This window comes from Phascolarctos cinereus, unplaced genomic scaffold, assembly GCF_003287225.1.
Source record: "Phascolarctos cinereus isolate Bilbo 61053 unplaced genomic scaffold, phaCin_HiC Scaffold_4;HRSCAF=312, whole genome shotgun sequence".
NCBI classification, from domain to species: Eukaryota; Metazoa; Chordata; class Mammalia; order Diprotodontia; family Phascolarctidae; genus Phascolarctos; species Phascolarctos cinereus.
In genome coordinates this window covers 82,771,035-82,784,277 of record NW_027555847.1, presented here as the reverse complement: position 1 = coordinate 82,784,277, position 13,243 = coordinate 82,771,035, and the positions used below count along the sequence as shown (strand labels likewise).

General features: G+C 38.5%; 1 protein-coding gene across 30 annotated transcripts in view; it reads right to left on the bottom strand.

The window, feature by feature from the left end:
• The window catches only part of PBRM1 (polybromo 1), a 120,456-nt gene that overhangs the window by 72,638 nt on the left and 34,575 nt on the right, over positions 1 to 13,243 (bottom strand). For 27 of the 30 annotated variants that reach the window (XM_020971512.2, XM_078152315.1, XM_078152320.1 and 24 more), the window contains 3 exons: positions 13,067 to 13,158; positions 6,004 to 6,217; positions 133 to 274 (listed from right to left, as the gene is read on the bottom strand). In XM_020971512.2, the coding sequence (XP_020827171.1) occupies positions 133 to 274; positions 6,004 to 6,217; positions 13,067 to 13,158 (448 nt within the window). Of the gene's footprint in view, positions 1 to 132; positions 275 to 6,003; positions 6,218 to 13,055; positions 13,159 to 13,243 lie in introns of those variants that run through there. The other 3 variants (XM_078152322.1, XM_078152323.1, XM_078152298.1) reach the window with 2 other exon arrangements.

The following is a 13,243-nucleotide window of genomic DNA, read 5'->3' as shown; positions in this document are numbered from 1 at the left end:
AGATGAATAAAGTCAGATAACATGGAGTCTCTTGCAATTCACATCTCCAAGAAAAGAAAGAAGGCACATCTTTGAAAAATTATTTCCACTGAATATATAACAAAAGCTCACCCAAATACCATTATAACTTACCTGCATAACTTGTTGCATTTTTAGAACTCGTTTGTAGATGGCTGAATTGGGAACATTGTAACGTTTGGCATTTTCAAACATTAAATTTAGATCACACTCCAAGTGATCTAAAGTTTCATATTCTTGGTTCTTTAGTTTGGTTCTGTGAAAGAGAGACATATGACTTGAATTCTGCCTCATGGAGGCCAGCTACTGTGAAACATCCTTTGTTAAAATCTAACATGGATTCCTAACAGAAGGAGTCTGGGATCTGGAGTCAGAAGAAAGAAATTTAAATCCTAGCTCTGTTGTTACTCACTATCTGTGACCCTGGATAAATCACTTAAACTCTCCAGATCTACTTCTATGGCTGTACAATGAAGGCAGTGGCCAAGATGAGCTCCAAGTTTACTGTTAGCTCTGTTACCAGAGTATACTAAGTATACTCTCAATCTCTGACCTGGTCTCTCCAGCACCCACTTTGGGGCTGTGCTCTCCTGACTGATGAGAGTTTATGACATCTGGCTGGCTGCCTCCTCTCTCCACCCCTTTCTCTGGAAACAATGAAATCAAATAGACATTATCATTCTTGGAAAGAACAGATCACCAGTTGCCCTATGAAGGGCATCCTGGTGACTTCCAAGACAAAAACACTCCTCCCTGTTCCCCATTCCCCTATCTCTGTTGTGTTCTCCTATCAGAATCTAAGGAGCAAGGACCATCTTGTTTTTTGCATTTGTACCTCTAGTGCTTAGCACAATTCCTGGAATATACTAAGTACTCAGTAAATACTAAATGCTTTTTCATTCATTCACGGCATTTTGGGGATAATAACGATTAGAAAACTGGAGATGATCCAGAGACAAAACTACCTATTTCCCTTTCTAGTGGGTAACACCCTTTCTTGAGGAATAAAACTGATTTAAGAGAGTTTTGAACTGTAGTAGTGAGTCCAATTATCATCCTAATACAAACACTTCTAAGAGGGCATTTCACCTTTCTGTATAAATCAAAGCACAGGCAAAGGCCTTGGAAGAAGGGTAATGAATCTTCTCTAGATGTCAACCTGGGGTAGTACCCATATGAAATGTGCAGAGAGATTTTCACATCTTAGTTATCAAACCCCTCATCTATTCTCAGGATAAACATCTTTCATTAGTTAAGAAGCTACTGAGTAAGTGTTTGTTGGATGAATGAACTGAAGTATGACAATACTCCATCTATTTTTTATTTATTACACTTGGAATTCAGACTTCTGTTTCTTTCTTAAATGATACCATTAATAATATCATGAACGGCCCCATGTACAATGTACTATGAAAGGGAGTATGATGTAGTGGCGAGAAGGATTTGGAATTAGAAGTCCAGTTTTGCCACTTCCTGGCTATGAAAGTTAACAAATCACTTTTCCTATCTGGACATCAGTTTGTCATCTCTAAATGAGGGGAGTTGGACTACATGATTTTAAGGTACTTTTTGGCTCTGACATTCTGTGATTCTAAGTAACTTATGTTTGTCCTAAAACCACACAGAAAATAGTTTAAATTACATATGCGTGTGTGTGTGTGCATACACACAAAGGCCAGATTTCTAAATTCTGACTGAAACACACATGTGCTAACTTTATTATAATCAGGTAATGAAAGAAGCAAAAAGAAAATATTACAGCTGTTTTACAAAGATGAATGTCAATCTTCTAACTTGACCATTAGAATAATATTATGAGTGGTTCTCCAACTGGTAAATGGCCAAAAGATATTAACAAGCAGTTTTCAGAGGAAAAAATCCAAGCTATCAATAGCCATATGAAAAGCTCCAAAGCATTAATAATAGAAGAAATACAAATTAAAGCAACTTTGAGGTTCTACCTCACACTTGTTAAATTGGCAAACTTGACAAAAAAGGAAAATAATGAATGTTGGCGGGGGTTTTGGAAAAAAGATACATTAACGCACTTTGGTGGGGCTGTAAACTAGTCAACCGGAAAGTGATTTAGAATCATGCCCAAAAAGCTTTTAAGCTATGCATTTACCCAGAAATACCATTACTACCAAAGAGATCAAAGAAAGAAGAAAAGAAGCCACATATACAAAAATAATTATAGTAGCTTTTTTTGAGGTGGCAAAGAACCAGAAACTAAAGGGGTGCCCATCAACTGGAAAATAGCTAAACAAATTCTGGTATATAAATGTAATGGAACATTACTGTGTTTTAAAAAATGATGAACAGGATGGTTTCAGGGAAACTTGGGAAGATCTGTATGAACCGATGCAGGACAAAATGAATAGAACCCAAAGAAAAATTTATAAAATAACACTGTAAAGACAAATTTGAAAAATGTAAAAACTTATTAACACAATGACCAATCATAGTTCCAGAGAAAAGATGAAATATGGTACCCACCTCCTCACAGAGGTGATTGGGCTCAGGGTGAGTACAGATTGATTTTTGGGATATGGCCAATACTGGAATTTGTTTAACTTGACTATGCATATTTGCTATAAGATTGTTTTTTTCCCCCCAATGGAGGAGGGGGAAAAGGTGGGAGGGTAAGAAAACAGGATTTTGCTCACTAAAAAAAATAAAATTCAGAAGGATAATACTACATATTCTATAAGTAATTATAATTTAGTGTGCCATTCAAAAAAAAAAGCTATACAATTTACATGTGGTCCATAAAACAAACATAAACTTTCAAGGGAGCATATCACAGCAAAGAAAAAAAATGCATAAATTCAGCCATGAGTTATATTTTGCAAATGTAGGGGTTAAATAATATCTTTGGTACCTATTCCCACAAATGCATAAGAATAAATTCTGCAAAATACTAAGTGCTCTCCACATCAGCAGGGGACAAAGGCACAGAATTTTATATGCCACACAATTTTAGAGACCATCTCATTCAAATCTCTCATTTTACAAATGGGGAAAGTAAGTGACTAGATAAGTTTATATAGCTAGTCAGTGGCAGAGGCAGGACTTGAATCCAGATATCCTGATCTTTATCCAAGTGTTCTTTGTCCCACAGCTTGCTGCTTCTCAACTATTTATTATTCAGTTGTTTCAGTCATGTCTGACTCTTTGTGACCCCATCTGGGGTACTCTTGGCAGAGATACTGGAGTGGTTTGCTATTTCCTTTGCCAGTTTATTTTAAAGATGAGGAAACTGAGACAAAGAGGATTAAATGACTTGCCCAGGGTCACACTGCTGGTAAGTGTCTGAGGCCAGATTTTAACTCCTAAAGAGAGTGTCTTCCTGACTTCAGGCCCTGCACTCTATGCACTCTATGCACCATCTAGCTGCCCCTACTATTTATTAGGTATCCACTAAATTAACACAAATTATGGATGAAGGCAGAATGGGAACACATTAGAAAAGAACCAAACAGCTCCGTCCCATAAACCTAATGATGTAGCTGATGGGTCGGCCAATCCCAGCACACATGCTGGGACACACGTGAGGGACATGGTGGGTGCATCACTGCTTAACTTGCCTCGTGCCCACTACAACTTATGAGGCATTCTGGCACTGACTGAAGGTTGAACTGGATCACCCCAAAGGCCCCTGGTAATGCTGAGACTCTGTCATTCACCTAGCTTCTCTCCTCTCATTTTCTCCCCACCACCTCAGCCCCAACCTGGCACATCTAAATCTTGCAGATGTAGCAAAGAAACTACACAGTCAATATACTTAGCATCTTTAAAACAAGACTCAAGTTCTAAACTACCCCTAAACAAGAGCAGCAAAAATCTATACCAAGAAGAAATTTTTCTGACATAGTATATTTCTGTATAATTGTAGTGCAGCTCTAAATCTGTGATCCTCTGTGGGCCAGTCACTTAGCAGATACCGTGCTAGGCACTGGGTATACCAACACAAAGAACGAAACAATCTCAGGCAGAAACAATCTCCTTACGCAGAGGCAATAGGGTACAATGCAGAAACCACAGGCTGATGAGTCAGAAGATCTGAGTTCATATCCAGCTTCTGACACTTACTCCCTATGTGTCCCTCCCTTTATTTTTCTGTCCCCACCCCTCAGCTAAACCTTCAGTTTCCTCATCTGTAAAAAGGGATTGGGTTGCACAGCCTCTGGGGTCCCTTTCACTTCTGGGTCCATGATTCTAAGATACTAATCCCCACAACTGCTAGTGGCCTCTCTCCCAAACTTTTACCTGACTGCTTTGTATTTCTTATATTTATATTTACTTCGTATGCATTAGAATGTAAGATCCCTGTGACTGTATACTGTTTCATTCTTCACATCTCTATGCCAGGATCAAGCATTGGGTCTGATACATAGGAGGTGCTTAACAGATATTTGCTGAACATCTGTAGAATAGAGAAATAAAACCTGTGGTACCTACCTCACAGAGTTGTTGCAAAGTTCACAAGAAATAATTAAAAGAATTTCGCAAACTTTAAAGCAGTTATTAAATCTGCAAAGATTTTCTACGTGAGGCAATGACAAGTAATTATGGCTAAACAACTAAACTTGTGTTATTTCAAGTTAGAACATTTGAATAAAAAGGGCTAAAGAAGATCAGTCCTTCTTGTAAAGGACAAAAAGTCAATTAAAAGGTTATTTCTCTCAGGGTCTACCTGCCACTATCTTTTTTCCAGCAGGGAAGTAAGACAGGGGTAGTTTAGAGGTTTCTAGGGCACTTCTCTCATAAACTGTAGGTAGACTGTATTTTCATTTCATTTTAAGAGGGTGCCAAGTACACTGATCATATACTATTTCTCCATAGCATCTCAAAGCTTTCAAATAAAACACCCTAAGTACTAAATTGCTGAGGAAAAAAATAAGTTATAAAGAAAAAAATCTTCAAAAATGTTACCTAATTCTGATTTTTGGAATCCAGCTATTTGAAAAGTTAGTTGTTACATTTCAATTCCTGGAAAACTGGACATTTGTCCTAGTTGGCTCATGTAAAGTTTTAGCCCTTTTGATTTGTTTTAGAAAAGCCACTCTATTTAACTCTGATGAACACTGCCAGGTCTGATTTCCCCAAATGACAAAGTCCAAAACAGATTTTGATGGGGATTAAATTAAGGCAATATTCTATTTGAACGTTGCATCTCTCCTATTGCTTTGAAGGGTTTTATATATATGCCTTAAGAATTCTGATTTGCCAAATACTCAATAACCCTGTACCTTAAACCTAAGTGAAAAATGGAAGTTAAACAGAAACTTTCTCAAATTTGTTTTTGGGAAATACAACTATTGTTGTTGTTTCTGCTTCCCTCTTGAAGAGGCCCATGGCATCAGGAAGGCGATGCCATGACTTGCAAGTGAACTGGATTTAAGTGAGGGAGGGCTGTGCAAAGTCACCAGCCTCAGGAACTCAGGAACTCAGTTTGACTGAGGCAAGGCCCATTCAGTGATTTAAGGCTAGGTAAGAAATGAGGCAAATGGGAAAAACTGAGTTAATTTCTGAAAATGGTTTATACATAGTTCAATGTCTAGAATACATCATGAACACAGATAAATAGTCATAATGAGGTATTAATAATCAGAGAAGGAAAATAGGTTTTACAGTCTGGTCAGTTCCAAGATAAATGCCAGTTACATTTTAATTGTTTATTTTTCATACTCTGTCTCCTAACCAATTAAATACTCAGAAGTAATCTTTACTTGCACTATGATAAATTAATAACTGTGCTAAGAATGCCACCTGTCATTTAACAGACTGAATTTCTCATATGGAAAAAAAGAGGAAAGATATTTCACATAAAACTTGAGAAACTTCCAAATACCCTCAACCCAAACATATTTAACTTTCTGTAACTCTTCCAGGAAAGAACATACATACAAAAGTTCAAGCTCAATCAAATGCAGTCACTTGGAAATAACTAAGAAATACACAGATAAAAGACTGTTCTCTTACCTTATCTGCTGCAGGGAAATGGGCATTTTGATTTGCTGATAATAATCAGGATATTTTTTCTTCGAAGGCAAATGGAAAAATGGTTCTGCTATTAGTTGTCCCTGGTTATTCCGACAGCTCCTAACAGTATCATACAGCTGATAAAGGGGATTGGAAACATCCATAAAGGAAGTAATACTCTCTGCTTCTGATTCCCCCTCTTCATAACGAGCTGCTAGAAAGACAAAAAGGAGTGTTTGTGAAGGTTTTTTGGAAAATGAAATTTCCCTTAAAAGTACTTTGTTAACCTGCATAACTAAGGTATGTATTCTTAAAGAGTAATTGATTTAAAAAACTAGCAGCTCACTGCAAATATTGATAACACCAGGAATGCTTAAGAGTGTGGGTAATAAAGTCACTTACACTGTTTCCCAAAGGACCGATGCTCAAGGTCATGAACACTAGGAATACCGATGATCGAACCATACCCCACTAAGTCTGTTTTGCCCATTCATCTGATGTCCTTGGACTGCTGTACTTTGGGTTCATGCCTGCTTTTTACAGTTTGTCTCCTTGATGTCACTTTTTATTGGTGTCAGTGCACCTGAGGAGTCTTCTTTTTCTAAAGTGCTTTTTTAGTCTATAGGCTAGGAAAGCAAATAACCGAGTTTGTTAGAATTGTTTCACAATGGGGCTCTGAGGAAGGGGCGGAGAGGCTCTTATCAATGAACTGCATCTGATTTAATGCAGGACACTGGTGCCCTTTGCTATGGCAACCTTTTCTCCTCTGGCCTTTTTTCGGCTGACTCTCAGGTTCTGTCTTATCTTCATTTTCTCTCTAGTCACAAAGTCAGAAGTTTATTCCCTGATGCTAACAAACAAGCCCCCAACTCCCAGATCCTATTATCCCCTAGAAATAGTTCCCTAAAGACCTCTTCCCTTCATAGCCAAATTCCTAGAAAAAGCTGTCTATCCTTGTTGTCTTGACTTCCTTCCTCTCCCTCTCTTCTAAATCCTCTGAAATCAGGGTCCTCACTTCATTCTACTGAAATTGTTTTCTCCAATCTTGCTTGACAATTGTGATGGCCTTTCTCGGTCTTGCTGACTACCCTGTTAGCCTGGATGCCCTCTGCTCTCTGGGCATTCATGTCACTTTTTTCTATTAGTTCTTCTCCTATCTGACCCCTCCTTTCCAGCCTTCTCTGTTGGCTCATCATCCATACCCTATTTCCCAACTGTGGTTGTACCCCAAGGCTCTGTCTTATGCCCCTTCCTCTTCTTTCATCTCTATAAAGAAGACTCTCAGATCACTATATTCAGCCTTCATCTTTCTCTTGAGTTCTAGTCATTATCACCTACTACTTATGGGATACTACAAACTGAATGTCCCACAGGCACCTCAAATTCAATACGTCTAAAACCTTACTCATTTTGCTCCTGGCCCCCCAACCTATCCCTCTTCTAAAACTTCCCTATTTCTGTAAAGAGGGTGGCCATTATTTCAGTCGGCCAGGTTTGCTTCTTGGTGTCACCCTCAACTCCTTACTCTCACTTACCCGCTATGTTCTGCTACCAAATCTTCTCATTTTTATCTTTACAGCACCTCTCACACCCATCTTCTTCTCTCCAATCACACAAGTGAACACGGGTGGTAGTTGTGTGAGTAGAGAGGAGGAGATGGATGTGAGATAAGAGCTCATCACCTCTTACTTGGACGATTAAAACAGCCTCAAAACAATCTCCTGGCCTTCAGTTTCTCTCCACTGCATTCCATCCTCCATATGGCTGCCAAAGTCATTTTTTTAAAAGTACAAGTCACAATGTCACCTACCCAATAAACTCCTATTACCCCTAGGATCAAATATAGATTTTTATGTTTGGCATTCAAAGCTTGACACAACCTGCCACTAACCTACTTGAGAGGCACCCTATTGTAGTGGACAATAAAGTGTAGTCAACTAATGAGCATTTATTAAGTTCCTACTGCAAGTCAATCAATGGGCCAGACTAGGAAGATTCTAAGACAGAAGTGAAGCCGTTTCTGCCCTTTTTTATCTGGTGAGGGGTGAAGTGTCTTCATATGTAGGTAGATACAAAATAGTCACAGGATAAATGGGGTGGGGGAGGTTGAAGGCACTAACAGCTAGAGGGAATCAGGAAAGGCCTGATGTAGATGCTGCCACTTGAGCTGAGCCTTCAAGGAAGAAAGATTCTGAGAAGTGGGGGTAAAGATGGAGGGCATTCCAGGCAGGAGGGACAGTCAATGCAAAGTCCCAGAGACAGGATGGGGAGTAACTTGTGTGAGGAACAGTAGGAAGGAGGGTTTTGAATGGACCATGTTATATATGAAGGAAAGCAGAGTCTGAAAGGTAATAATCGCTAACATTTACATAAACACTTTAAGGTTTGCAAAGCACCCTTCATGCATTATCTCATTTGTGCCCCATGACAACTGTGTGATATAAACGCTGACATTATCCCCGTCTTACAGATGAAGAAACAACAGTCCAAGGACATAAACCATATGGGCAAAACAGACTATGATGGGGGCAGCTAGGTGGCGCAGCGGATAAAGCACTAGCCCTGGAGTCAGGAGGACCCAAGTTCAAATCCGGTCTCAGACCAGACACTTGATACTTACTAGCTGTATTACGCTGGGCAAGTCACTTAACCCCAATTGCCTCACAAATAAACCCAAAAAACAAAAAAACCAAAAAGACCCGAAACAGACTGTGATCAGATACTCATATTGTTCATAACCTTGAGCATCAGGGTTTTAGAAAACTGTGTAAATAACTTATGAGAAAACTGGAGCCGAGAGAGGTTAAGTGATTTGGGTTATGGAATGGGGTCACACAGCTAGTAAACATCTGAGGTAGCATTTTAACCCATTTTAAATGAGTAATTTCCATGCAAAATGCTAAGTGCTATGGATAATTATGAGGTTATCCTTTTTTCAAGTTTTGGTTAATTTTTTTCATCTCCTGGAGTCAACTTTATCTAGGAAAGGTGGTTTAGAAATCCACAACTGAAGGGCTAGATAGTAAGTACAAATTTTCTTGTTTCAGATTATAAGCTCCTTGAGGGCAGGGTCTGACTGTCCTTTGCCTCTTTTTGTGTACTCAGTGCTTAGCACACTATGTGTCACAGTCTGGCACACAGCAGGCACTTAATAAATGTTTACTGACTTACACAGCATGATCTCAAATATGTATCATAGGACCATGAATAGTGTGGGATGGTTTACTATATACTCTTAACAGAAGGGTCTCATTGCTTACCAACAGCTACTATTTCTTTGGCTCTGGGATTTATAAGCAAAAAGCTAAGGTTAGGAAACATGTACACATATGCTAGTCGAATAGGAGATGGAGAAGGAAGGAAAAGGAAACACCATTAATACTGATAATATACAAAATGCCTAAAAAAAAGGCTAACATGTTTTTAACTAGACTGCATCAACATCTCAATCATAAAGACCTATATCAATCAGGTTTATTTAGTAAAATGTCACTAACCACAATGGGGTTCAAATGAAAGCCTAACAAATATAATCATAAATCAGTTTTCAGAAGGCTATTAAATTAAAATAAGAGAGAAGTTTCCAACATATTTGTCATTAACCATACACTTTGGCAACATCTCCATTTTCTGTTAGCATGGGAGCTGACAGACCAAAACTAACAAATTTCACCAGATTGCTACATACAAACATATTCTGTTTTCCTTCACTAGAATATCTCTGAAAGTTTGTAGGTATATTTTCCTACATAGGAAATTTCAGGTTAATTAGCAGGTCACCTAGGCAGAAGTAATAGGAACTCTTCACTTATAAGGAAGCATACTGCTGAAGTCATTGATGCAAACATACTTAAAACTCTCTGATGATGAGGGCTAGGGAGTATTAATATAAGTTACTCGTGGAAGCCAGAAGCACAATTTTTATTACATATAGCATGCTCTTATGTGCTTCCCTGTCCATACATATAAACATGCATGTATTATAACTGAATATGTTGTGAAAATAAGATAATAAAGTCAAAGAAATCTGATAACCTACTAAGTATGCAAGAAAAAAAGCAACAATAAATTTCCAGTATCCATGCTAATAGGTGTAGGAGGAGGAGCCATGATGTTGGTTTTGAACAGAGTATAATACTTTGTAAATCTGAATTCCAGCAAAACTACAAGACAGTATTTTAAAGACCTGACTCAGAAGTCTGAAGCTGTCTAACTTATGTATTTCATCTTGTTGCCATCCCTCAACTGATCTTTAGAATGAATTGTATCACCTCTCAAACTAATACAAAGCACCATTCTACAGTGGAACTGGCCCCCCTGTTTCTGAACTTGCCGATTCACATCTTTCCTGGGTAAGGTTATAATTATTTTGGCCTGGTTTTTTTTTTTTTTAAAACAGCTGCTAGGCTAGAAACAAAAGATCTTGGTTTCCATCAGAAGATGTACTTCAGATCAGCAAGTGACAATATCAATAGCAATGTCCAAAGATCCTGGCAAATGTTTCTAATTTCTGTAATCTACTCTCAAATAATCCAGTTATCTGGATGGTAGCAATAACTGATGGTTTTAGTATACAGCTCCCAAAAGGGGGGCCACTAGTTAGAACATCCAGTCAATCAGTAAGTCAAGTAGTGTTTACTAAGTGTCTACTAGGTGCCCAGTACAAAGGCATAAAATAGGGAGACATATGCCCACCAAAGTGTTTGTCACCATCATGAAGGATGTCCAGTACAGAGTCCAAATGAAAGAGGTATTGTCTACAGATGCTAAAGTCCTCTAAATATTCCTGTTTGTGAATGACCTTATTCTAGAAGCATCAAGCTCCATAATATTGCAGTCTTCTAAATGAGATCCATAATAACTCAAAAGAGTTTGGACTAAAAATCCATGCAGGAACAGCAAAATGAATACAGAATGCCTATTGGCTGGACTGGAGAGAAAACGTGTGGCTGCCTCTCATGCAGCAGTAGATACCCTGGACAAATGCTACCAATGAGCTGGGTCTGAAATTGAACAGGAGGAAGAGAAGAGTGGGCTAGATTGCATGGCACAGTTCTTTTAATATCCCCAAGTTTCTTCCTTTAAAAGAAAAAAAAAAGGCCAATCTTCTTCATAACAATATTCTTCTAGTAATGGAATAGTGTTCCAGGTAACAGAATATTATAGTCTTCAAAGAAATGAGGCTGAGGATCACCCAAAGGTTAGCGGAGAGGTGCATGGTGAATGTAAGCAGCCTGCAGCACATTATAAATAAGGAACTGTGCCAAAGAAGTGTCAAGGATGCAATCAGAGAAATGTATAAGTGGAAAAAGCAATGCGCCGATCAAGTAGGGAGAGTGAGAGCTAACTGAGAGATGGACTGTATAAGATATAATGTCAAGAAGAGGAGAAGATGGAATACTGAATGAAGTGCCTAGGAAGGCTTTACAAGAGGAGGTGGACAAGAGCTGCACCGACTGGGCAGCCATGGAAGGGCTGTGGTCTTTTTCAATGGAGGGAGTGTGCCTGCACTGATGGGACCAAAGATTCATCAGTGTTTGGGACGACGAAGTGGAAGAGTGAAACGGGATGCAGTTTGGGAAATCTGTGCAGGTATGTCTTCAGTTTTTTAGATAGAGTTAACAGGTGTACGAGATGATTTGTTTGTCAGTGGTCTCTCCTTCCTTGAATCACAGGGTAGGATTTGGAGCTTTAAGGGCCCTTAAAGACAGATCATCTAGTTCAACTCACTTGTTTTTCATTTTACAGACTAGGACAGATGGGCTCCAGGGAGGTAAAGTCACGTATGTGCCGAACAGCAAAGCCAAGATTTGACCCCAAGTTCTTTGTCAGCAAACACCCATCTCAGTACAACAGATAAATGCTAAATCTCTCATCCCCCTTGGTTAGGTCCTCTAAAGACGCCTGAAGTTTGAGTTCTGGCTCTGCAACTTACAAGATGGTGACTTTGGGCAAGTCATTTCAGTGAGGCCAAGAGGTGTTTTCTTATATGTAACATGAGGAGGTTCAATTAGATGATCTCTAAGGTCCTCAAAGCTTTAAATCATATGATCCTTTTGTACTTGCCAGATTGTAGAAGTATTTATATGTGTATCGTATTCTCATTAGTAGGCTGTAAGCCTACTAATTTAAGGACAGGGACTAGACCTTGTGCCACTTTGATATTCCTAGAACCCAGGACAGATTATAAGATCACAGAAAGAGAGAAGATGAAGGGACCACAGAGAACACTAAGTCCCAAACTCTTGTTTTACAGATGAGGAATCTGAAGCCCAAAGACATAGGATGACTTGTCTACAATCACCTTAGGAGTATGTAACAGTCAGAAAGTGAATCCAGATTGTCGGACTCCAAACTCAGCAAGTTGTTTGACTCTAAATTTCAATGTCTGTTGAACTAAATTACAAATACAAATATCAAGGGTACAAATTTTAAAAATCTAAAACTGCATTTAAAAGTAAAACTGTCACACAATGAGATACACCTGCACAGATGTTCTGTTTAGAAGTTGCTTACTTTAACACTGAACCCACAACATTAATTTTTATTCCTTTGGTTGGGTTTCTTTAAAGAATACTAGCAATTTAAGGTATTATGCTGATTCCAGGCAATGCTAGGCAATAATGCACTAGATTTGTAGCTAAGCTATACTACAATTCAGTAGTCAAGAAAAAATGATGTTATACTGAAAATATAACTAAACTACTGGAGATTCTAATATGATGTGAATTTTTCTACATGAGATTCTGATTGCTTCTGAGATTTATCCAATTAGCCACTATACTTTTTAAATTAGGATCTACGTCAAGGGAATTTTTTTCTGTCTTTATCCAGCTGCAAGTCTCAAACCAAAAGAAAATGTAAACTTTTGCTATCTTCACCAATAACAGCAGTTATTAAAAATTTAGTCAAGTAGTCGATATTTCTAAAACTACAGAAACTCTTACACACACACACACACACACACACACACACAAAGCACTTAAAGCAAATTCGGACAATTTCACTCATTCAGTGAGATTTCCTAAAGAAAGGTTAGAATTCTTCAGGACTCAGTTCCTACCAGCTAAAGCAGCATCCTCATCGCTTTCTGAGCCGTACTGGAGTGCCATAGTTATTGCTGATAATCGACCCCCTTGGACTGCTCTTTTATTACTGCAAATAAAAATGAAAAATAAAGACAGAAGAAAAAGTTAGGATAATTTAGCTTTCTTCAAAAAGACATCACTCACTCAAAAAA